We start from the raw sequence: 25585 nt of genomic DNA, 5'->3' as shown, positions 1-25585 counted from the left end.
CCATGTTTTCCGCATGCACACTCCTGGAATTGTCACATCTCTTGTCCGAGTCTTGTAATTGGAAATTTCAAATCTTCCTCAGCAGGCTGAAGTAACAAACCAATTTCCCTGCTGAACGCTGAGAAGAGTCGCTCAAGACAGCCGTCAAAAGACTGACTATCTAAATGCAAATGCAGTTGATTATTCCGAGAGCCCTGATGCTGAACGAGGTTATTCCGTTCACTACAGGCCACGTCACGCTGAAATTGGCTTGTTTGAAATTCCCTCCAGGACACAGAAGTGACCACAATACCGGGAAATATTTCTGTGACAGTCCAGCAGCGATGAAAACAATCTCTTTCACGTCAGTCTGAGTTTATGTCCTTATTAACTGAAATGTATATTTTGTGTGTGTGTTTTTTTTTTTTAATTAACTCCTTCCCTGTCAGCGTTTTTTTAGGGGTTCAAGCTTGTAGCGCTAAAACCCTATTGTAATTGTTACATTTTCCAAGGATCAGCATTCTCCCCTTAAAGTGATTGGGCAGACCAAACCGTAAGTCGTAGAGAATTGAAACTTTGAGGGTAGTGCTCACATCATCTACAACGTCACCAAGGTTCGCCCCGATCGGCCTGAGGGGGGCGCTACAGCAGTCAAAAGTATGAAATGTCTCATAACTCCTAGGCGAAGGTTCAAGTGTCTTATATTGTTCGAATTGTTGGCCTCGGAATCACTCACTCAGCGAAAAATTCTGGTATTTTGGATTTTTTTTAAAAACCTACTTTTGCGAACTAGTCCTAGGTTTTTGACCTGATTGGAACCAAACCAATGCAGCAAGATTCTCTGGAGTCTCTGGATTGTCAATAATTATCAAAAAAAGTTGAATTTTCGATTCATGGTCTCTAAGGGAAGCCAAAACGTTCGAAGTGGGCGGAGCCACTTTTACTAAAATGGCTATAACTTGTGAACGTAATGAGATATTTTCACCAAACTTGGCACACCTATGTAAGAGCTCATTCTGTGGTCATGTGAAAAAAGATGCGGCAACTGGCCACTTGGTGGCGCTATAACAGGAAAAAAACCCATGAAAACGGCTATAACTACTTCACCGTTAGTCCAATCGACTTGCAAATTGGCATGCAGTGTCTTCATCCGAGGTGCCATGATTGTCTATGAGGACGCTGACATATCTCAAAAAACATGTCTGCCATCGGCCAATGAATTTTGAGCAGCTATCAGACAAGGATAACGGAGACCAATCGGAACGAATCTTGCTGGGGCTGTTTGACTCACGGCCCTAGAGGCCTATGAGAAATTCAAAAGAAATCAGCCACCATTGTGTTTTTCAAGTCTTGCATGTTTTTTTCACACACGCTCACAACATTCAGACCACATGGTAGAACTATTCATTCTGACCAACTTTGCCTCTAGGACATCAAAATGTTTGTTAAATATTGGAGATTCTTTCAAAAATCAACTTTGGCAAACTAATCCTAGGTTTTTGGCTCAACCTCAATAACCAGTTAAAAGTTTTATAAAGTTTTATAAACCATATATCCTATAGTACTAATATCCTATAATAAATTGCCTGTATTGTCTGTAAATGGTCTTTTCCATCTATGATCGAGATGATTACAGGCTACATTATACATTTGTTTGCATGTGCTTTAAGGCCTAAAAGAGCCCTGATAATTGCTGCTCACAGCTATATATATATATATATATATATATATATATATATATATATATATATATATATATATATATATATATATATATATATATATAAAACTTATTTTTCTATAAAGCATTTTTTATTATTTTCACAAAACTTTCATGGCCCTCCAGAATAATTTGTTGTATTTATTTTAATTCATGTCCCTCATAATCTTTAACCAAAATAACTTCCCCTCTCTCTAGCAGTGACATCATTTCTTTGATGATGTGTTTACTGGTGGGAGGGCGAGGCAACCTGTCACTCACATGAGATCGGCCAATAGCAAATTAAGCCCCTCCCTACATTTGTTCTTGTTCAAGAAGCCATTTTACTCGGATATACGGCACAATAGAGAAGAAAAGACTAGTGCAACTTCCATCTCATGCCGACTTTAAAGTGCAATCATGTGGCGTGTCGTGATGTTTCTTCTGGAAGGGAAGGTCCATCAATCGCTGTCAGACTCGTCTTCTGATGTCTGGAGAGAGTCTCGATCGATCACATACGGTGTGACATCAAGTAACCCCGATAATATACAGCAGCTCACAGCACTGCGGGAAATACTCATGTCACATGACTCATCCCTGTGAAGAAAAAAGATATAGAGAAAGTCACATAAAGACTCTTTTTACAATCCAGTTAGTCCAAAAACTCAAATGTATTGATCATTTTTAGTGCATTAACTAATAGGAGTTTACTGTAAAGCATTACTATTTTTCTACTATATGTCATGCAGTGTGAAATGACCAGTGATGTGAACGTTACCATTCATTCGTCCTATGGTCATAATACTCCACATTAGAGCAGGTTCTGACTCCATTAAACCCCCCGACAACAAACAACTGGTCGTCCAACACCTGGAGTATCAGAATCAATGACTGTTACTTACATGAAACATGTTCAGTATGCGACCAATGAGAATCTTTAAAAACAGAATCCTCATTAAATATCCGTATCTCACCTCAATGCCGAAGTTGCTGCGTGGGTTGACCATAGATTCAATATCACGCCAGAGGTCAGTGAGAGGGTTGTAGGCCTCGGCACTTTGCAAACGACTGACACCATCAAAACCACCAACCTTGAAACATAAATGAGCATTTATCTGGCTCAGCAGACCCAAAAGGTCTTTTTTGAGTATCTATTTTTGTACAGTTTGATTAATATGTCACATTTTCATATACTTACAGCATACACCAGATTCCCGTACGCGATAACACCGACACCGCTGCGACGGCTGCTCATGGGAGCGATGAGCGTCCACTGGTTTGTTTCGGGGTTAAAGCACTCAGCCGTGAAGAGACACTCGACCCCAGTAAAACCTCCACAGATATAAACCTGCCATACGCACACAAATACAGTAGAATGAACACACTGATAGTGTCCGACATGCTCTTTGACAAGTGTTTGCCTTGGGTGAATGTTCTTACCCTGCCCTGCAGTGAGGTGGCGCTGGCGTCACTCCTCCGTACACTCATGGCCGCTAACATTGTCCACTGGTTGGTGTTTGGGTCGTAGCGTTCTGCTGTTTTTTGCCGTTCATGTCCATTAAAACCTCCAATGGCGTAAATTAATCCGTCAAGAACAGCAACACTGACGTAACATCGCTGTTCGTACATGGAGGACACCTAGTGTGTAACACACAGACAACACAACACAAAGAAAGCTGCCTATATGAAGTTTTGTTTTTTGGACAAGTACCATTGTATTACCATACTTGGTTGGATATTATACTACAGTATTCTTACGGTGTCTTTAATTATATATATTATAATTAGTAGTACCATGGTATAGTACTATAGTATTACCATCTGATACCGTGACAGAATTTTGGTTTTGTACGGACAATACCATGGTTGTGTTTCAAACAGAAATCTGCCTACTCAAACAACATTTTTGGTGCTCAAATGAGCCCATGCTGATTTAAGTCATTTTTGAGCTAACACTGTTTATAGATCAAAGACTTTTTACATAAAGAAATATGGTGTACTCGTATTATTATAAATGGGAGAAAGTGCAACGCCTTCTAAATAAGAGCCAATCGCAAATAGGCTATATGCACGGTTACTTCCTGGTTGTGGTTAAGCCAGCTCGGGCATTTCCGGTGAACTGTTAGCTGTTCATTCTGTAGTCGCTGTACATTGACAAAAATGACTTTTTAATGTTGTATTAATATTTTAATGCAGTTATCACATTTACCTAATTTGCCAATAAACCAGTTTTATTGATTGCAATAAAGACGAAGCTATTGGGACCGTTTAAAAATGCCATATCTGTAATTAGACATGCACATGCACTTCAAATGTTATTTTTAATGTGATGACCACAGACATTACTTGTTCATCCTTCTGAGATTGTAAAACCGAACATTTAAAAATGTAGGAAATTCAACATTTGATAGAAAACACTTATTTAAAATGAAAAAAGACAATAATTACCACTTTAACCAGCAGGTGGCGGCAAAGTAGCATTTATTTGCCATCTATTTTGTCAATGTGAAGTATGAAAAATCTCATGAAAAACAATAACTTTTCTTGTGAATGAATGACACAGAGAACGAACGCTGCTCTCTCTTTATAATCACAGCAGCTGTCAGTCAGAGCAGCACAAGATCAATGATTTCAGCATACAATTTATTCAATTCATCTAACTAAAGTGCACAATAAATATTTAATTTTTGAAAAAAATTTTTCATATAAAAGTGTGAAAATTGATGGTCGAATTGAATTTAGTCGAGGAGGAACACTGAGGAACGACTTTATTTATTTATTTTTTATGCTGTATTACGCTTGAATAACTAAATTAATGCCATGCCTGACTATTTAAGTGACTATATTCTGATTATAAACTAAGTATTACACTACTGATGCTCAACACACCAGCACATGACTCTCACCGGAAGTTTTCCAGCTGGCTTATATTAATACGGAAGTTGTAAAGAACTGTCCGTGCATACAAGCCCATTAGTAAAGTCATCGGGTCACTGCAGCAGGCGTTAGAAGCTCCGGTTCCTATAGAAACAGTCAAATGCACGCTTCCAATAAAGAGCGCAGTTAGAACTGCGTATGCGCATTAGCTTCGTTCTGCCTGAAAAATGCTGTTTTTCATCATGATTCGAACGTTTAGAAACAAAATTTATCAGACAGTTGTTAGATTTCATGGATGATTTCAAATATGAAATTTAATCGAAAGCTTAGTAAACAGCTTTGGAGAATTTCCACTTGCATGCCTGAGTGGCGTTTCTAAGATGGCCGCCGAGTCTTAAAGGGACTTTGGGTAGATGACTTACTTGGTCTTGAAACACCACCAAAGTTTCATATCAGTCCAAAATTCATACACCGTCCAAAGTCACACTATTTGTTAGTAGTAAAATTAAACTAGTTGATACTCGGATGCGTAACAATGCTCACCTCTTGCCAGGTGTGAGTGATAGGATTCATTTTCCTCACACTGCTGAAATAATTTTCGCCATCAAAGCCGCCAATGGAGTACACAAACCCATGGAGGAACACTGACCCATGATAGGCTCTGGGACGCTCTTCCTCTTGAGCGACATTGACCCAACAGTCTGCCCTCACATCGTACGCCTCAATCCCATTGGTGGGACTGCCTATGCTCCATCCTCCGATGGCCAATAGGATGTCAGAGGGCAGACGTGGGCGTGTTAGTTGGTTTATGAAGCCTGAGCTGGTGGGTTCCTCAGTGTGCAGGTTAAAAATGGCCTTCATTGCACTGACGAGAAGGGCCGAACATGCCTCATTCTCAGACACCAGTGTGTTGTTCCTTACATTATTCATGAAGAAGTCTGGACACATTAACCCCATTCGAACCTGAAGCGCAATGAGGGAAGAATTACAACCAACTGTGGCCAAAGAATTGGTGCAAACTGCTATCCTACAACCAAAACACACATTTAAAAAGCATTTAAGTATTTACTAAGATCCTTCTTTTATCTATTGAATCCCACAATAATATTTAAAAGCTTAATATATATAAAATAATAATATTTATTGGTTTTATTTGTATTTATATTTATTTGGCTTTTAATTGGGAGCTGGATTTTTTACATTGTTTTGTGAAGTTCAAAAAAGATTTATTTTATATTATATCTTTGTAAATCATGAAACTTTAGGTAAAAAAAAAAAAAAAAAATGTTAAATGTGTTCAAAAGTCTGAAAATCTGTGTGCAACTTTAAGGAATGTCATTTTTTTTCTGCAATTAAGCAAACTTTTTTGGCTGTTGTTGTATGTAATGTAGTTTTTTTGTGTGTTCAACTTTTCAGAGCTGTGCTAGCTAATGTGCTGATTAACATCTTTGGGCGGCTCAAAAGTATCTAAAATTGTCACTACCGAAACATATCTAAAAAGCATCCATATTTGTCACTACCGAAACAGTCACGACCGAAACATGGAGAAGTTTCGGTAGTGACATCATTGTTTTTAGCGTTATTATTATATGTTATTTGATAAAAAGTAGTTTTTTTGTGTGTACAACTGTTCAGATCTGTGCTAGCTAACCATGTGCTGATTAGCATCTTTGAGCGGCTCAAAAGTATCTAAAATTGTCACTACCGAAACTTCACCACGTTTCGGTAATGACATCATTGTTTTGGTAGTGACAAAAGGTTTATTTGGCGAAAATAAACTAATTTTAGTACGGTTATGCAAATCATTGTAATTTTAGTATGTTTTATTATGCAAATCATTAGTGTTTTAGTATGTCAGTTAAATTGTGTCATGTGATGTGGTCACTACCAACACATTACTGTCACTACCGAAAATGTGCAGTCACGACCGAAACATAGGATGTTTTGTCAAAAATAAAGTATATTGAATGATCAACTAAGATGTTATGATAGTGTTTGGTTCAATGTATATTCAAACATAACTTTGAAATCAGTTTGATAAACTTTGACTTTTACAAAGAAAAACTGGATTTAAAATACAACAAATCTCATAAATTACACTTGAAATATTGTTAAAATTGTAATTGCTATTGATTTACCTGTGAAAACTGTTTAATAAAATAGCAAAAAATATATTTACAAGGTAAATGTGAACAAAATCTTAATAGGTCAATGTAAACCTTCTTATTAAATTATTTATTAATGTGTTTCGGTAGTGACAAATTTGGGGAGAGGAAAAATATTCCAAAACTTTCGGAAAATACAATATGAGAATTAACTGCAAAATTATTAGAAATGTGTATTATACAATTTGCATACAAAATGTGTGGAAAAAGACATTTTTTTCAAGACGTTTTCAACTTTGAACCAATTCTGTAGAATGGCCCATATAACAGATTATCGGCATGTTTATTAATTATAATGAGACTGGCAATATAAAAAACAGAGGTAAGAGTTCATACAGAGGAAACTTAACATGATGAAGTCTGTCTAACCTTTGGCAGAAGCAGAGCGATGTGTTCTCTTCTGTTTTCAGGAGCGTGATTAATCCAGCGGATGATGGCCTCAAAAACCACCTCCTCCTTCCTGACATTCAGCTCATCCCAAGTGATCATGTCATCCAGATGTTCCAGCGAGAGCTCCAGGAACTCCTCGGACACTTGCTGCACCTCCTCAAAGTGCTGCAGGGTGAAGATCTTTGCTTGATGGTGGAGATTTGAGCAGGAGTGGAAATGCTCTGTAAGTATGCAGATACTGATGCAGTTCTTCAGGCTTAAGTTTGTCTCCAGGAACTTGCAGCAAGAATCTACGAGTCCTGAGACTGAAAACTGATCTGCTGCCAGCAAGAGCTCCGACACGTTCTCTGTAGTGATGAGAACAGGTCTGGCATACGCATGCTGAATAATCAGAGACATGGTGTCCGAAGAGATTCCCGTAATGTTGTAGGAATTGTCCTCCACGTTGGTGGATGAGGTGAAGAGCTTCCTGTGGAGCAAATGACATTAATTTCTAAAGATGTCACTACTAAATTAGACATTGTAGAATTGCAAAGCATGTGCCTTACCTAAAATAAGGGCTGCAGGCGCAAAGAATGATCTTGTGAGCTTTGAAGTCTTTGCCATTGACTTTGATGACGACGTCCGTGAGTTCGCCCTGTAAACGAACTTCATGAAACTCGTTAAAAGCTGTGGCAATGAACTTATGCTCCATGTCGTTTAGCTCAAGATCACTGGAATTCAGTTTCAACATAAAATGCTGACTAAAATAATCTGATGTGAATGAAATCTCCAAATGCTCAAGAGAATTCTAGAATCTTTGTGACATCATCATAGTTGCAGTTCAACATTCCGTCTGGTTCAAATCCTCACATTCTCATTGAGCCAATTAACATTACATGTTAATCAACTGCCAATAGATACTGTAACAGATTATGTTTTAATGTGATATTAAGCATTTCATGGAATAAAAGCACAAAATAGTTTTTGACAGAAGAACAGGTGATTCATAATGTTATTAGGAAAAACTGTTTTTTTAGGCCTTCCCCCTGATATTTTAAATTGATATTTCAATAATTTAACAAAACATTTGCATGTTCATGGTTCTCTGATGTTGATTAACGGTCACATGACATGCAGGTAAACGAATAAAATATTTATCAAATATTTAATATAAAATGTACAGTACAGTCCAAAAGTTTGGAACCACTAAGATTTTTAATGTTTTTAAAAGAAGTTTCGTCTGCTCACCAAGGCTACATTTATTTAATTAAAAATACAGTAAAAACAGTAATATTGTGAAATATTATTACAATTTAAAATAACTGTGTAAAATAACATGATCCTTCAGAAATCATTCTAATATGCTGATTTGCTGCCCAATAAACATTTATGATTATTTTCAATGTTGAAAACAGTTGTGTACTTTTTTTTTCAGGATTCCTTGATGAATAGAAAGTTCAAAAGAACAGCATTTATCTGAAATACAAAGCTTCTGTAGCATTATACACTACTGTTCAAAAGTTTGGGGTCAGTAAGAATTTATTTTTATTTTTTTGAAAAGAAATTAAAGAAATGAATACTTTTATTCAGCAAGGATGCTTTAAATCAATCAAAAGTGGCAGTAAAGACATTTATAATGTTACAAAAGATTAGATTTCAGATAAACACTGTTCTTTTGAACTTTCTGTTCATCAAATAATCCTGAAAAAAATATTGTACACAAATATTTTGTACAATTGTACACATTAAATGTTTCTTGAGCAGCAGATCAGCATATTAGAATGATTTCTGAAGGATCATGTGACACTGAAGACTGGAGTAATGATGCTGAAAATTCAGCTTTGATCACAGGAATAAATTACTTTGTGAAATATATTTAAATAGTACAGTTATTTTAAATTGTAATAATATTTCACAATATTACTGTTTTTACTGTATTTTTAATTAAATAAATGTAGCCTTGGTGAGCAGACGAAACTTCTTTTAAAAACATTAAAAATCTTAGTAGTTCCAAACTTTCGGACTGTACTGTATATTCACATGTTTATATAAAATATATATTATTTAATAAAATATATATTCATCTTATTAAGCATGTTATATATATATGAAGCATGTTTTAAAAAAAAATATATATTACATTTTAGTAGTAGTAACTGAGCCTGAAATTTTATGGTTAAAAAATTGAGGATATATTTCTTTGACTTTTTGGAAGTGTCAGTATAAAGCAAATATTTAATGATTCCAGTTTACCTCTTAATTTAGGGTAACATAATATATTAATAATAATTTCATAATTTCAATGCTTTTCATCACCCTGTCTCATTGAAAACTGTGGTTTTAAACACCGGAGCTACAGACAAGCATCATGATTTTAGCTTTAACCCTTCGTGTCACAGTAAAACAATGACAGATTTTTATGTTCTATTTAATTAAATTAAATTAATGTAGTATATTTTAGCTATGTAATATCTTTTTATGGTGCAAAATTATATTTATACAGTAATTATTATCTATCTATTCACTTTTCTAGCATTTGGTCTCTTTTTAAAGCCGACAGTTGGCAGATTATAAGTGGAAAAAAGTAATAGAATTTTACATTATTGTTATGAAAAACACAAAAACACTTTTCAATTTTTATATGAAATATCTATTTTCCAAAACATGTTTTACTTTAAAATCAAAGCCATAAATCTAAACAAGTTGTGTTCCAAATTTGAGCTTAATATCTCAAAAAATGAGCTTTCAGTCAGATTTTGTTTAGGCGCAGTACCAAATGCTTCCACTAGATGAAATTCATCTCCCAGTCATTTCCAATGCGCTCATTATTGACCGTGAACAACACAAGTGTGACTATTTTATTCAGGACCATTTAAACTTTTCTAATCATGTCCAAGATTTTTTTGTTTGTGTTCACATAGCAAGTGCCAAAACCTTTCGTATCATTCTGATTAAGTAAAATCTTTCAGTCAAAAATAACTAAAGAGCACCAGATGGTTAAATAAGCAGGCATTAGTCAAAAAATGATTGTCTGAATTGGTTTTGAATTGAACATTTGTCACAAAACACGACAAATCCAATTTGCTGAAAAATACAAGTTTATTTGGTTAAATATCACCCAAAAATAACACTGTTTAAATACATGTAACATACGAGTATAAAATGTGGAAAATAAATGCAATAAGGTAAACATTTGTGGTAAATTTACTATAGTATTTCTGATTAATGTTTTTAGCCCTCCCCAACCATAAAAACACAAGTCCAGTAAACGCTTACCAGTAAAAATAGTAGATTAACATTTTCTCAAAAGACCATATTCTGTGATAAACCATCTGCATTGTGCTCAGAAGAAAGTATTTCCTTTTTTTGTAGGCACCAGAATGAGGTTGTGAAGACAGACGTGTGCTGTGAGAATATCTGTGATACAGTACCGTCAATACGATATGCTGGTGAGTGTCAGTATTTCATCACTAACTGTACATTTCTAACACTGATGTGCGTAAACATGCCGTTTAGGATGGTAACAGTCCGTGTCTGGTCACGTCTGCGTCTTCACATGAATCCAGAGCTGAGGAAGGAAGAACATGTGGTTTGAGAACGAAACTGCGCATTCCAGAGATTCCACAAACACAGCGACTTCAGAAACGCAGATGATTTAAAGCAAGAACATTCCAAAAATACTTTCACTAACTTGTCAAAACGACACCACTGCTTTATAATCAAGCTCACGGCTGATTGAACAGAACATCGTGCATCAAACTCACTTCTTGCGATCTTTGTCCTTCTTGTTGTTGGTGCTGGCGTTGAAGGACTGCGCCTGCAGGAGCTCCGTGGCGGCTTTGCGTTTGTTGAAGGCGCTCATCTCCTCCTCCAGACTCCTGCGCTTCTCCTCCAGCTTGCTCTTCTCGTCCGCATGCAGTCGCTTCAGCTGCTCGAACTTCCCCTGCAACTAAACGGCCACAGCGTTAGTGACTGAACCACTGATGAGCTAGTTATATGAACTAGCGCAACAATCATCAATCATACTTCTCTCTCTGCGTCTTTCAGCTCGGCCTCTTTCTCTTTGACTCTCTGGACGAACGTCTGTCGCATTTCCTCCTCTCGTCTCTGCAGCTCGCCCAGAAACTCCTGCCGCTTCGCCTCGTACGTCTGCTGAAGACTGATGCGGAAAAACAACTTTAATACAAAGTGCTTTATTCACAAAATCAGCAGCAGTATCATTAAACCACATGGTTTGATTTTAGGGAATCATCACATTTCAAATTCATCTTTTGTTGTTAATCTCTGGCAAAATGGTTACATAAAGCCGTAATAAAATAAGGCAGTAGAAACAGAATCAGTCAAGTTCAGTTCAATTCAGTTCAGTTTAATGAAAGGCAATCAAACACATTAGAATATTGTGCTGATACTTTCAATTATAAAACAAGCTTGAAAGACACCGGGACTCTTATTTTGAAATGTATATGCTTACTACTTCTAGCTGCTCATTTAAAAAAATTGAGGGAGATAAAATGCATCTTACACCATCTACACATATTACAATGTAGTAATATATCATAGCAATGTACAATATTATAATAGCAATGTACCATAAAGTAAAGCGACACCACGTTTTGACTTTGCACATTCAGCACTCACATTTATTTAGATAAATCAAATCACCTTTTGCATTTACATTTCATATTCATTTTAGCAGAAGTTTTTATACAGAAACTTAAAAGTTTGGAATATAAGCAATCTTACAAATTTAAGACCTCTAAAAATGCCATTTAGGACTTTTATTATGCCATTTAAGATATTTAAGACTTTTAATGGCTTTAAATCTGATCACACTGAATTTAAGAGTCGGATACACTCTGTGCAACCAAAATACTGATACAAATCCTTTTTCAGTCCCCAAATTTAAGACCTCTAAAAATGCCAATTAGGACTTTTATTATGTTATTTAAGATATTTAAATCTGATCAAACTGAATTCAAGACTTTGATATATTCTGTGCAACCAAAATACCAATAAAATTCCAGTTTTTCTGCCCCCAAATTTAAGACCTTTTAAATGATAATTAAGACTTTTATTATGCCTTTTAAGACATTTGAGACTTTTAATGGCCATAAATCTGAAAAAAATGAAATTAAGACTTTGATACACTTTGTGCAACCAAAATACCAATAAAAATCCTGTTTTTCAGTCCTCAAATTTAAGGCCTCTTTAAATGATAATAAAGACTTTTATTATGATATTTAAGACATTTAATGGCCTTAAATTTGATAAAACTGAATTTAAGAGTTGGATACACTTTGTTCAACCAAAATACCGATAAAAATCCCTTTTACCCAAATTTAAAACCTCTTAAAATGATGATTAAGACTTTTATTATGACATTTAATGGCCGTAAATCTGATCAAACCTAATGTAAGAGTTGGATACACTTTGTTCAACCAAAATGTCAATAAAATTCCAGTTTTTCAGTCCCCAAATTTAAAACCTCTTAAAATGATGATTAAGACTTTTATTGTGCCTTTTAAGACATTAAAGATTTTAATGGCCTTAAATCTGATAAAACTGAATTTAAGAGTCGGATACACTCTGTGCAACCAAAATACTGATACAAATCCTTTTTCAGTCCCCCAAATTTAAAACCTCTTAAAATGATGATTAAGACTTTTATTATGCCATTTCAGAAATGTTATGGCCTTAAATATGATCAAACTTAATTTAAGAGTTGGATACACTTTGTGCAACCAAAATACCAATAAAAATCCCTTTTCAGTCCCCAATTTTAAAACCTCTTTAAATGATCATTAAGACTTTTATTATGCCATTTCAGAAATTGTATGGATGTAAATTTGATCAAACTGAATTTAAGACTTTAAAGGACCCACAGGGACCCTGTTGTTTTCACAAACTTCAAAAACACTCTCTTTGTGGCCTTCAAATCAGTGAGGGTCTCTCTAAGAAAACCGACAGGGCCATTAGCTGAGAATCTGGTCCGAGTGTTTGAGAGTTCAGGGTGATTTTCTGGCTTCTGTTTTGAAAAGCGGAGAAGAAATGCGTGGAATGTCCTTGTGAATGAGGTTAAACAAACAGTTCCCATGCTCCCTTCACCAAAATCGCCTTAATAGTGGTTACACAACAGTGGCATCTTAGTTTCTCTGTCTGTTGAAATACTCGAGGAAGTTGTAGTGTTATTTCGTTAAAGAAAACTATGACAAAAAATGTTTAACTACCTTTTTTTTTGCAGGACTTGGGGTACGTTTACACGACAACGATGCACTAAAAATGGAAAAGTTTTTCCTTTGCACTTTTTGCGTACAGATGACAACGTCAAAACAATCACACAGATCCACAAATACGACTAAAATCGCTGTATTCTGCTGCCAGGCCAGTAGATGGCGATGTCACTTTGTAAAGAAACACTACGCGCCTATAAACTGAACACATAACACGCATGACATCACAGTTTTCACAAATTCTTGTTTTTTGTAGTTTATATAGAGACGATAACGGTATTGTTTTCAAAAATGTGCATTTTCAGGCCCCCTGTTGCCATGCAAATGAACAGCAAAAACGTATAAAAAGTTTAGTTGAAAACAGTGTCGGCACCTACAACGAGACAATTGTTGTAATACGCTGGATAACGAATGGCTCACCTGACAGGTTTGCATTCTGGGTCGGTGTCTTTGAAGCCCATCTCCTCCAGCTTGCAGCGTCTGTAGAGCTCGTAGTGGCGCGTGTGCGTCTGTTCCCGCAGATCCTCCATGTTCACGCAGATCAACATCTCGCGCAGCTTCACGAAGTCGCAGTGGTTCTCGTTCTCCACTGAAAGACAGACGGTTACGAGAGCATCACACACATGAAGTCATTTCAACCTGCAGCATCTCAAAATAAGATAAAATAAAATCTGGGTAATGGGCAAATTGGTTGTCGACTGGTTTATTCTCACGTCGTTCATGACCTTACGACGGTAAAGGAAAATGGTTTAACACGTTTACATGTTCCACACTAGTTGACGGATTAATAAAGGGTTAGTTCACCCAAAAATGAAATTTCTGTCATTTATTACTCACCCTCATGTCGTTCCACACCCATAAGACCTTTGTTCATCTTCAGAACACAATTTAAGATATTTTTGATGAAATCCGATGGCTCAGTGAGGCCTGAGCAATGACATTTCCTCTCTCAAGATCCATTAATGTACTAAAAACATATTTAAATCAGTTCATGTGAGTACAGTGGTTCAATATTAATATTATAAAGCGACGAGAATATTTTTGGTGCACCAAAAAAACCAAAATAAGGACTTATTTAGTGATGGCCGATTTCAAAACACTGCTTCATGAAGCTTCGGGGCGTTATGAATCTGCTGTTCGGTGCGCCAAAGTCACATGATTTCAGCAGTTTGGCGGTTTGACACGTGATTTGAATCATGTTTCAACACAAAAGATTCCTAACGCTCCGAAGCTTCCTGAAGCAGTGTTTTGAAATCGGCCATCACTATATAAGTCGTTATTTAGTTTTTTTGGCGCACCAAAAATATTCTTGTTGCTTTATAACATTAATATTGAACCACTGTACTCACATGACCTGATTTAAATATGTTTTTACATTTATTCATTTTAGCAGAAGCTTTTATACAGAAGCTTAAAAATTTGGAATATAAGCAATATTACAAATTCCATTTTTTTCCGTCCCCAAATTTAAGACCTTTAAAAATGCCAATTAGGACTTTTATTATGCCATTTAAGCTATTTAAGTCTTTAAATGGCTTTAAATCTGATAAAACTGAATTGAGGACTTACACTCTGTGCAACCAAAATACCAATAAAAATCCTGTTTTTCAGCCCCCAAATTTAAGGCCTCTTTAAATGATAATTAAGACTTTTATTATGATATTTAATGGCTTTAAATCTGATCAAACTTCATTTAAGAGTTGGATACACTTTGTTCAACCGAAATATCAATAAAATTCCAGTTTTTCTGTCCCCAAAGTGAGGGAGTGCATTAGTGTTTTTAGTGCATTAATGGATCTTGAGAGAGGAAATGTCATTGCTGGCTCTGGAGGCCTCACGGAGCCATTGGATTTCATCAAAAATATCTTAATTTGTGTTCTGAAGATGAATGAAGGTCTTACGGGTGTGGAATGACATGAGGGTGAGTAATAAATGACAGAATTTTCATTTTTGGGCGAACTAACCCGTTAATTTTAAGAATGTGCATGTAAACACACTCATTGGTCAAATTTTTGACATTCTGTAATCAAAGCCTCACCCTGCACGACTCCCCAGGGATACTGCCTCGCCTTGACCATTTTGTTTCCGATGTTCACCTCCTCCGTACTGCCAACAACAGCAAACGGAAGATGACCCTGGAAGAGCAAACAAAACATTTACAAACTCAAAACAAGGACACTTACAAAATACACTATCTTTTATGAAACACTACAATCTCATTCTCTGAGAAGACAATGTTAGCATCTGTTCATTTTAATAGTGGTTAAATCGTCATCCTCATAATTATTCATGAGACTGCACGTCCTTATCCTATGAGAACACACTTCTCTAATTATTCATGACAGAACGTGTTTCTTTCCTATGACAGATGCAGTGAGATCATGTACAGTAAGTGATTGGATCGCAAGTGATTGTTTGTTTTTGCTTTTTAAGTGGCATAAATTCTCTCCCACAGACCCCGAGTCTCCAACACAAATGGGATTCAGTGTAACCGGTCTTTAGAGCTCCTTAAATGGGTCATGACATGAGAAATTATGAGATTTGCATTGATCTTTTGACATATAAGAGGTCTTTGTACCATTAAAACATCCTGCAAGTTTCATAACTTTAACCCTCTTGAGTCTGAGGCTGATTTGGGGCTTGGAGAAGTTCTGACATGCCCTGACATTTGTGCTTTTTTCAGTTGTTCATAAACATATAAATGACAAAAGTATCATTACACTGTATTCAGCACAAACTAGGCTACAATAATATGTGAGGAACATGTATGTACATGTTTGTATTTTTGAAGGAATAATGTTTATGCGTGGTTATTGAAAGAACAAAAAAACTTAAGTCACTGAAATAAGGCCAAAAAAAGTATATTAAATCTGTGTTCACAAGACTTCTGGGTATTGGAGGTTGTAGACTAGAGTTTTTGCTTCAGAATTATGTAAAAATTATGCAGACTACTCTTTCATATAAAACAATAGAGAGATTTAAATTTTGTAAGACACTTTTTGTCAAGAAACACATTATTCAGGTGTGAATCTGCATGAATAATGGACCATTTACACCTGAGAAGACAAAAGAATCACATAATAATGACCTGAAATGACTTGCATATTAATGAGGCCTTTCAGTCAGGTAAAACCCTCTGTAATCATGTCTCAGCTCATCATAAACAGCAATACAGTGAAATATTATTACAATTTAAAATAATGGTATTCTATTATATTCTTTAAAATATAATTTATTTCTGTGATGCAAAGTGTCTGAACAATTATGTTACCTCTGTGGCATTTCATATAGGCTTTTAGCTTAAAAGCATGCACATTTGGAGAAATATTGATGTTTATGTCATATGTTTATGTCAATTTTCTATACTGAGAAGTAATATTTATTGTCATCACTATGAGTGCTGGATACTGTGTTTTTAATTCATACTTGCAGCCAGAGGGCGCTCTGTGCACCTTTAGGCCACAAATTCATATAAAGAAGAAAAGGAACTAGGAACTAGTCATCACCACACCATAGGCCCCGCCTACTGGCGTTCAGTCGCGCAACAGCAGTTACTTAATAAAAAAATTCCATGTCATGACCCCTTTAATATAAGTGATCAAACGGATTGAATAAATGCTGCTAAATAACACTCTTAAAAGTTATTAACAAAGCAAAAGCATGTTCACATATGTATATTTTTAATGCACAAAATACTAATATTACAAAGGAAATGTTTTGTAAACTCTTTATCCTGTTGTTTTATTTCAGTACTCACATTCATCGCTGTGTTGATCTTCGCCACCGTTTCATCATCAATCGGGAACTGGTAGATCTGCACGCCATTGCTGACCAGCTCGCTCATGATCTTGATCTTGAACTTGTGTAACTCACTCTTGGAGATGGTGTCGGCTTTGGCGATGACAGGAATGATGTTGACCTGAGGAGCAGAAGCAGAGCGAGAGACTGAACTAAACAGGAACAGACGAATATAGAGAAACCACAGGTTTAGTTTTAGAACAAACATTGCAGACATTCCTTCTGCTGTACAGAGAACAAAGACAGTTCTGCCAAGTCTCGATTTAAACAAAAGCCCATTTATTATTATTATATTGAAGTGACTGAATCTGTAAAACATAAAATTCAGTGCACTGAATGAGAGGCACAACTGAATCCATTCAGCTACACGAGTTTAAAAATAAAACAAAGAGGACGAACACAGAATGTTTTCCAGCAGGTTTACTTAGTCTCAGACATCTCGTCCAGACATTGAGCAGATAAAACAATCCTGACCGCTGTCTTCAGCCACAGAAGGTCAGAGCAGGAATAATCTTATCTTCTGTTGCCTTAAGGTCATGTCTGAATGGTCTGGTATTTACAAGATTCATTCACAACGACACAAAAAACAACCCAGAACAAGACGCGACATGTCATGCTAAAGGATTAGTTCAGTTCCTGAAATAAAATTTCCTGATAATTTACTCACCCCCATGTCATACAAGATTTTCATGTCTTTCTTTCTTCAGTGGAAAAGAAATGAAGGTTTTTCAGGAAAACATTCCAGGATTTTTCTCCATATAGTGGACTTCACTGGGGTTCAACGGGTTGAAGGTCCAAATGTCAGTTTCAGTGCAGCTTCAAAGAGCTCTACATGATCCCAGATGAGGAATAAGAGTTTCATCTAGAGAAACCATCACTCATTTTCTAAAAAAAAAATAAAAATTATATACTTTTTAACCACAAATGCAGTGCTCTTGCACTGCTCTGTGATGTGCCATGCATGACGTAATCATGTTGGAAAGTTCAAGCATGATGTAGGTGGAAGTACCGACTAAGTCAAACTGCCTTTACAAAAAAAGGTAAAACAACAATGTTGATGATTTTGAAGTTGGAGGAGAAAATGAGATGGAGTTTGACCTTTCTAACGTGATTACGTCATGCATGGCACATCACAGAGCAGTGCAAGAGCACTGCATTTGTGGTTAAAAAGTATATAATTTTTATTTTTTTTTAGAAAATGGCAGATGGTTTCTCTAGATAAGACTCTTATTCCTCGTCTGGGATCATGTAGAGCTCTTTGAAGCTGCACTGAAACTGACATTTGGACCTTCAACCCGTTGAACCCCAGTGAAGTCCACTATATGGAGAAAAATCCTGGAATGTTTTCATTAAAAACCTTAATTTCTTAATTTCTTTTCCACTGAAGAAAGAAAGACATGAACATCTTGGATGACATGGGAGTGAGTAAATTATCAGGAAATTTGAATTCTGAAGTGAACTAATCCTTTAACCCTCCTTTTCTGTTAAAAAAAAAACTGGGTCAAATAGATCCAGATTGGTTTCCATGCAATTTGCCAAAAAATAGCACTATGAAAAACACTAAAACACATTTAATAATCCACATCTATTTCTATTGTATAAGGGGACAATTTGACCCACATAATGTTAGGTTCAAAATAACATGACTATTTGCACATCGAGGTGCACTGCAAATAACTACAAGTATAAATAGTATCTAACATTATTTGTACTTATTGTAAGTAGTATGTATTGCTATTTAACTGCCTTTTTGTCTGGTTCTCAAAACCTTGTGAGGATAAAATGGGTTTCTCACACTTCTTTTCTGTGAAAAAAAAAAAAAAAAAAAAATAGCAACAAAAATATCCTTTAACAGAGAATTCAATTTCAAGTAAACTTATATTTAATAAGTTCTTATGTTTTTACGTTTTAGTGTTTGACAATCTACAATAAAGGTTTTAATCATATTATATTTATTATATTATGATTATGAAAGTGTTGAGAATTTGCATGCACATTCATGAACCTAAATGAGAAATATTTTCATAAAATTTCAAGTGTGTCAAGCAGTTTGAAAACTGAATGTGGGTCAAACTGATCCGAACACAAATGGAGAGTTAAAGAATCATGCTGAAAGCGAAATTGATATTGATTAGGATTATGTTTTACTTATGAATGTTGACAAGTGCATTTGTGGAAAACATGAAGGTCTAACCTTACTGTCCAGCTTCTTCATAGTGACCAGATCTAAGGATTTGAGCGAGTGTCCAGAAGGAGCGATGAAATACAGACATGCGTGGATCCTGGAGTCGTGGTAGTTATGAAGAGAGCGCTTGATCTTCAGCTCCTCTTGTAAGTACGACTCAAACTGTGTGTCAATGTAATCCACTATGTGCTGGTAACTGGAACAGAGACAGAACTTCAATATATGCACCAATGTTCAGAAAATAAAATCTCTATTTTGTTCTTAAATATGATTTTTCATTCAAACTGAATGAACATAAACTATCAAAAAAAAGGTGCATCCAAACACAACTGCACATTTGAAAATACTCTCCCCGTCTGCCATTGGTCATGGCAAACAGGAAGCCAGTAAGTAACATGGGCAATTATAATCAAAATATACTATTAAATACTATTCAGATATAAACACTGATGTCTAGTATTATTAAAGTACAGTAAATCATCTTCTGAAAGTAACTTGCCGCTTCAATTAAGTATTGTATCAATTACATTGTTACACCAGTAGGTGGCAACAAGTAACTGTTAAAACATGTATTTGTCATTGAATCATTCCTTCAAGAGAATCGTTAAAAAAAAACGCAGATTCATCCAGTAACAAAACAAGTGAAGTCTTTATGAGTGAGTCATTGAATCATTCATTCAAGAGATTTGTTCAAAACGCTGATTCATCCAGTAACGAAAATAGTGAAGTCTTTGAGTGAGTCATTGAATCATTCATTCAAGAGATTTGTTCAAAAACGCTGATTCGTCCAGTAATGAAACAAGTGTTTCTGAGTGAGTCATTGAATCATTCATTCAAGAGATTTGTTCAAAAACCCTGATCCAGTAACGAAACAAGTGAAGTCTTCGAGTGAGTCATTGAATCATTCATTCAAGAGATTTGTTCAAAAACGCTGATTCATCCAGTAACAAAACAAGTGAAGTCTTTATGAATGAGTCATTGAATCATTAATTCAAGAGATTTGTTCAAAAACGCTGATTCATCCAGTAATGAAACAAGTGAAGTCTTTATGAGTGAATCATTGAATCATTCATTCAAGAGATTCGTTCAAAAACGCTGATTCATCCAGTAATGAAACAAGTGAAGTCTTGATGAGTGAGTCATTGAATCATTCATTCAAGAGATTTGTTCAAAAACCCTGATCCAGTAACGAAACAAGTGAAGTCTTTGAGTGAGTCATTGAATCATTCATTCAAGAGATTTGTTCAAAAACGCTGATTCATCCAGTAACAAAACAAGTGAAGTCTTTATGAGTGAGTCATTGAATCATTAATTCAAGAGATTTGTTCAAAAACGCTGATTCATCCAGTAATGAAACAAGTGAAGTCTTTATGAGTGAGTCATTGAATCATTAATTCAAGAGATTTGTTCAAAAATGCTGATTCATCCAGTAACGAAACAAGTGAGGTCTTTATGAGTGAGTCATTGAATCATTCATTCAAGAGATTTGTTCAAAAACGCTGATTCATCCAGTAACGAAACAAGTGAGGTCTTTATGACTGAGTCATTGAATCATTCATTCAAGAGATTTGTTCAAAAATGCTGATTCATCCAGTAATGAAACAAGTAAAGTATTTATGAGCGAGTCATTGAATCATTCATTCAACCCATTTTTTTTTTAAATAATTCATTCAGATTAATCAAATATATAATTGTGCAGCTCTAAAGTGTATGTAAACATACTTAACTTTATTATGTCCAGCCAAACAAACAGACTGACACACACACTGTGCAGAAATGACACACTTCACCTCCAAAATTTGTCTCATATTTGATGGTTTTTATCAATGATTCTGTTATTTTTCCTTTTTATTACCATATAGCTGCTTTGAAACAATCTCTTGTATGAAGCACTATAGAAATAAAGCTGACTTGTCTTGAACAGGACTGACCTCTCCTGCTTGTTCATCTGATCACCAAAGCCGACAGTATTAACCACAGTGAGCTTCAGACGAACATTACTCTCCTGGAGATCGTACGTCTGTGCTCGCAACTTCACTTTCGGTTCAAAGTGAGAAGACTCGAAATTCTCAAAATTGGTGTTGAAAAGCGTGTCCATCAATGTTGATTTGCCAATCCCAGTTTCACCTGTGGAAAAGATATACTTATGATATAAATGATACTGATTTAAGACGTATTTACTGTATGCACTCAAGACACAGTACTTGTTAGGGATGGACATGAATACTTAATATCACAGCAATATTGAAGGTTTTTTCTGCCACAGAATTAAAAGTAAAGTTAATTGTGACTTTTTCTCTCATAATTCAGACTTTTTTTTTAGAACTGTGAAACAAACTCACAGTTCTGACTTTTCTCACAATTCCGACTTTATATCCCACAATTCTGTCTTCTCAGAATTTATATAAACTCGCAATTACAAGTTAAAGTCAGAATTGTGGGATATAAACTTTTTTCTCGCAATTGCAAGTTTATATCCCACAATTATTCTTAACTCACAATTCTGGTGCTTTTCTCAGAATTGTGATATAAAACTCGCAATTCTGACTGTTTTCCCCCTTGCAATTGTGAATTTATAGCCAACAATTCTGTCTGTTTTCTCAGAATTTATATAAACTTGCAATTCTTACATTTTTTTCACAATTGCGAGTTTATATCCCACGATTCTGACTTTTTTCGCAATTCCGAGTTTATATCCCACAATTCTGTTTTCTCATAATTTATATAAACTCGCAATTACAAGTTGAAGTCAGAATTGTGGAATATAAACTTGCAATTCTGACTTTTTCCTCGCAATTGCAAGTTTATATCCCACAATTGTGAATTTATAGCCAACAATTCTGTCTGTTTTCTCAGAATTTATATAAACTTGCAATTCTAACATTTTTTTCACAATTGCGAGTTTATATCCCATGATTCTGACTTTTTTCGCAATTACGAGTTTATATCCCACAATTATTTTATCTCACAGTTCTGGTGTTTTTTTCTCAGAATTATGGTACAAACTCTCTATAAATTCTGACTTTTTTTCTCACAATGAGTTTATATCCCACAATTCCGTTTTCTCAGAATTTATATAAATTTGCAATTACAAGTTAAAGTCAGAATTCTGGATTATAAACTTGCAATTCTGACTTTTTCCTCGCAATTACAAGTTTATATCCCACAATTGTGAATTTATAGCCGACAATTCTGTCTGTTTTCTCAGAATTATGGTATAAACTCGCAATTTTGACTTTTTTTCTCAAAATGAGTTTATATCCCACAATTCTGTTTTCTCAGAATTTATATAAATTTGCAATTATGAGTTATAAAGTCAGAATTAAGGGATATAAACTCAAAATTGTGAGAAAAAAGCCAGAATTGTGGAATATAAACTTGCAATTTTGACTTTTTCATCCCACAATTATTCTTAAATCACAATTCTGACTTTTTTTTCTCCTCGCAATTCCACCTTTTTATCCCATAATTCTGACTGTTTTCTAAGAATTTATATAAACTTGCAATTACAAGTTATAAAGTCAGAATTGTGGGATATAAACGTGCAATTCTAACTTTTTTCTCTCAAAGACTTGTGGGACAAAAACTTACAATTGGGAGCAATACAATTCTGAGGGGGAAAAAAAGCACAAAAAAAGCCACAATTACCTTTTTTATTCTGTGCCAGAAACAAGCTTCCATAATGCAAACTACCATAACGCACATCTCTAGTACTTCTGTCATTATTCTTACCAATGCAGAGGATGTTGAAGCAGAATCCCTGACTCGTGGACTTGTTCACCAGTTGATCTGGCAGGCTGTCAAAACCAACATGGCCTGATAGAGCCAGCGGACGAGCGTTCTTGTCCTGGAAGAGACGAGTGTGTGAGAACATGACCGAGAAAACCTCGCCGTGACACTGACCGCTGCTAAATGCAGCTGTGGAAACCGCTTGGCATAAAATCAGAGGGCCTTTACCGCAATTAATATGAAGCTGCTTTCAGATTGACAACAGTTAAACTATCATAACTCGTACTTCACAGTATCTCAGTTTTAAAAGATGGCTGGGTAAAAAAGGTAAAAAATATATTGATTTCTCAATTTTAATTGATTCTTATTTTTACGAACCAATATTGATTCTTAAATCCCAAGAATCGATTAGTCTAGTCTGTGTTCAGTTGATGAATGAGCAGAATATGTAGCGCCTCCCATCCAATAAATCGCAATAATTTTTGTGCTTTGTTACTTTTGATATGAAGCAAAGTCTCACATTTCAAATGACGTTCATCTTATTATTAGATTAAAAAAATAAATACCATTTTGGTGCTGTTTAATGTGGCGTGACAGATCGCTTTAGCATCTCAGTTCAAGAGAAGCATGTGATCATCCTCTCCTCCGCTTTAATACCAGTTGCAGCGCGAAATAAACATGCATGAACATCTGAAGGTATGTACCAAAATCCGTATCATGTCTCGTGTAATCGCTCAATCAGTGTTTCAACCTCGGAAAGATGTCAATAAAACGTCACGTAACGTCACATTTACCTCAGAAAAACATATTCAGAGACCATAAACTCATTAGTCAGATAGAAAAGTGAACTCTAGAGAGCAGCATTCTGATAAATATAGCTATGCACTGTTACATATTCATTATAATTTTTAATGTTCTTCAATATTTAATGCATGTTTGAATAAATCAGTTATGACAGCCGCGATTTAAATGTTTATATTTAAAAAAAATGAACTGGAGTTGAAATATGATTATGTCATTATAAACTTTATTTATAATAAAAACATTGTTGAGTGTAATTTAAGTTTTTGTATATAAATAAGTTAATTTAACCTTCAATATTATTATAGTAGCACCAGCTGACTCTCATATGTAGTTTACAGCATTAGTTGAGATTTTTTTCCTTTAGAAAATTTGTTATGTAACGTTACTGAAACTGAAATACTACATCCAAAATAATCGATATTGAATCGAAATTGAATTGAATTTAAAGCATGTGAATAATAATCAAATCGAATCGTGAAAATTGTGTCAATAACCAGCCCTAGTGTTCTCAGAGTTTTAGATCTGCTGCATATTCTATATAACCATAGATATGAAATAATTACTTTAACAGAAAACGTCAAATATTTCTAACAAATATTTCTAACAACTTCACTGACTAGTAAACTTCTAAATAAAATAATATTTAATAAGATCAAATTAAATATTTAATAAGATTTAATAAGATCAAATTAAATATTTTATTTATATAAATAAGATCAAATTAAATATTATCCCATTATTTTCTATTCTATATATTAATTAGATTGTAAATATAGTCCGATGTTTTCATTCAGATTGATTAATCAGATTTATTTATTCAATTTTATTGAGCAGATGTTTATATTTTGATTAATAAACATATTTAGATCCCTCATTCAGATTCATAAATCACATACACGCATTCAAATAGATAAATCAGATAACACTAATCGTATCGTTTAATCGGATATTTGTATAAATGAGGAGCGCGCGCGCGTCAGTGAGTGAAATAGTTGAGCGCGGGTCCGGACCATGGTCCGGACACTCCCAAGCGCGCGCACGCCAACTCACTCCCACTGTCACAAACTTCTCACAGCCATTGAAACGAAAAAAGAGTCAGAAGCTGGAATATGTTGATCTCAAACGTACCATCTGTCGAACCACGTCAGAGGATGCCATTTGCGCGCAGGAAAATAGCGTATATTTTGGAGAAATGTCGGTTCTCTTTCGGATGAAAGTCAAAAGTTGCTGTGACCCGCCTCGTCCAATAATTCCAGCTGACACACCACTGGGAACAGCTGCGCTACCATTTCGCTGTGTTTGGGAGGGTTTTGTCTGGATTTTAGTCGACTAAGTATAACGATTTCAGATTTCAAATATGTTAGAGATGACTTTCATAACATTATATATGTTTTCAACCCAAATTAAAGCTAAAACGCATTGTCGGTTTCATTAAATAACACCTCTAATGTTCAGAACACCCCCAACCCCCCTTGTCCCGGCAAAGTGGTACGCTCCAAGTTCGGACTCGCCCTCAGTGAGTGGAGGTGTAACTGGAATCCATTTTGGCTCAACTGCAGCCGCCTGCAGAGTTAACGCTGCGCGCGTTTGAGCCCGAATGAACGTTCTAGTACTCCAGTTTCACATTAGTGATTCCTGTTCTCCAGACAAGAGTTGCTAGGATGCAAACATCATTATAAGCTCTACCGACCCCTATCTGACACACAACGCACAGTACTCAATCTCAACCTACTTTTAATACAAGAAA

General features: G+C 35.3%; 2 protein-coding genes across 2 annotated transcripts; both read right to left on the bottom strand.

The window, feature by feature from the left end:
• Positions 1-1992: 1992 nt before the first annotated feature.
• Positions 1993-7804, bottom strand: LOC137035337 (kelch-like protein 10). Its single transcript, XM_067408501.1, has 8 exons — positions 7659-7804; positions 7090-7579; positions 5099-5518; positions 3119-3316; positions 2877-3026; positions 2653-2769; positions 2457-2548; positions 1993-2275 (listed from the first exon to the last, which is right to left on the bottom strand). The coding sequence occupies exons 1-8, from the start codon at positions 7802-7804 to the stop codon at positions 2140-2142; spliced, it is 1749 nt and encodes a 582-aa protein (XP_067264602.1). The 3' UTR covers positions 1993-2139.
• A 2375-nt stretch (positions 7805-10179) lies between these two features.
• Positions 10180-25114, bottom strand: septin10 (septin 10). The gene is made up of 10 exons (XM_067409548.1): positions 24967-25114; positions 23038-23152; positions 21237-21432; positions 19315-19501; positions 17080-17241; positions 15361-15457; positions 13743-13911; positions 11119-11251; positions 10857-11041; positions 10180-10660 (listed from the first exon to the last, which is right to left on the bottom strand). Exons 1-10 carry the CDS (start codon positions 24994-24996, stop codon positions 10645-10647), a joined length of 1290 nt encoding a protein of 429 aa, XP_067265649.1. The 5' UTR covers positions 24997-25114; the 3' UTR covers positions 10180-10644.
• Positions 25115-25585: the final 471 nt, after the last annotated feature.

This window comes from Chanodichthys erythropterus, chromosome 14 (assembly GCF_024489055.1).
Source record: "Chanodichthys erythropterus isolate Z2021 chromosome 14, ASM2448905v1, whole genome shotgun sequence".
NCBI classification, from domain to species: Eukaryota; Metazoa; Chordata; class Actinopteri; order Cypriniformes; family Xenocyprididae; genus Chanodichthys; species Chanodichthys erythropterus.
This window is presented reverse-complemented; position numbering and strand designations above follow the sequence as displayed.

Excerpts from the sequence above, each read along its gene's own strand:
- LOC137035337 (XM_067408501.1), bottom strand. The coding sequence starts at position 7,804 with ATGGAGCATAAGTTCATTGCCACAGCTTTTAACGAGTTTCATGAAGTT. Across the intron at positions 5,519-7,089 it reads TCGCTCTGCTTCTGCCAAAG|GTTCGAATGGGGTTAATGTG; the intron begins GTTAGACAGACT and ends ATTGCGCTTCAG. Across the intron at positions 2,276-2,456 it reads GACCATAGGACGAATGAATG|GGATGAGTCATGTGACATGA; the intron begins GTAACGTTCACA and ends TTTTCTTCACAG.
- septin10 (XM_067409548.1), bottom strand. The coding sequence starts at position 24,996 with ATGGCATCCTCTGACGTGGTTCGACAGATG. Across the intron at positions 21,433-23,037 it reads CTTCAACATCCTCTGCATTG|GTGAAACTGGGATTGGCAAA; the intron begins GTAAGAATAATG and ends TCTTTTCCACAG. Across the intron at positions 19,502-21,236 it reads CAGATGAACAAGCAGGAGAG|TTACCAGCACATAGTGGATT; the intron begins GTCAGTCCTGTT and ends TCTCTGTTCCAG.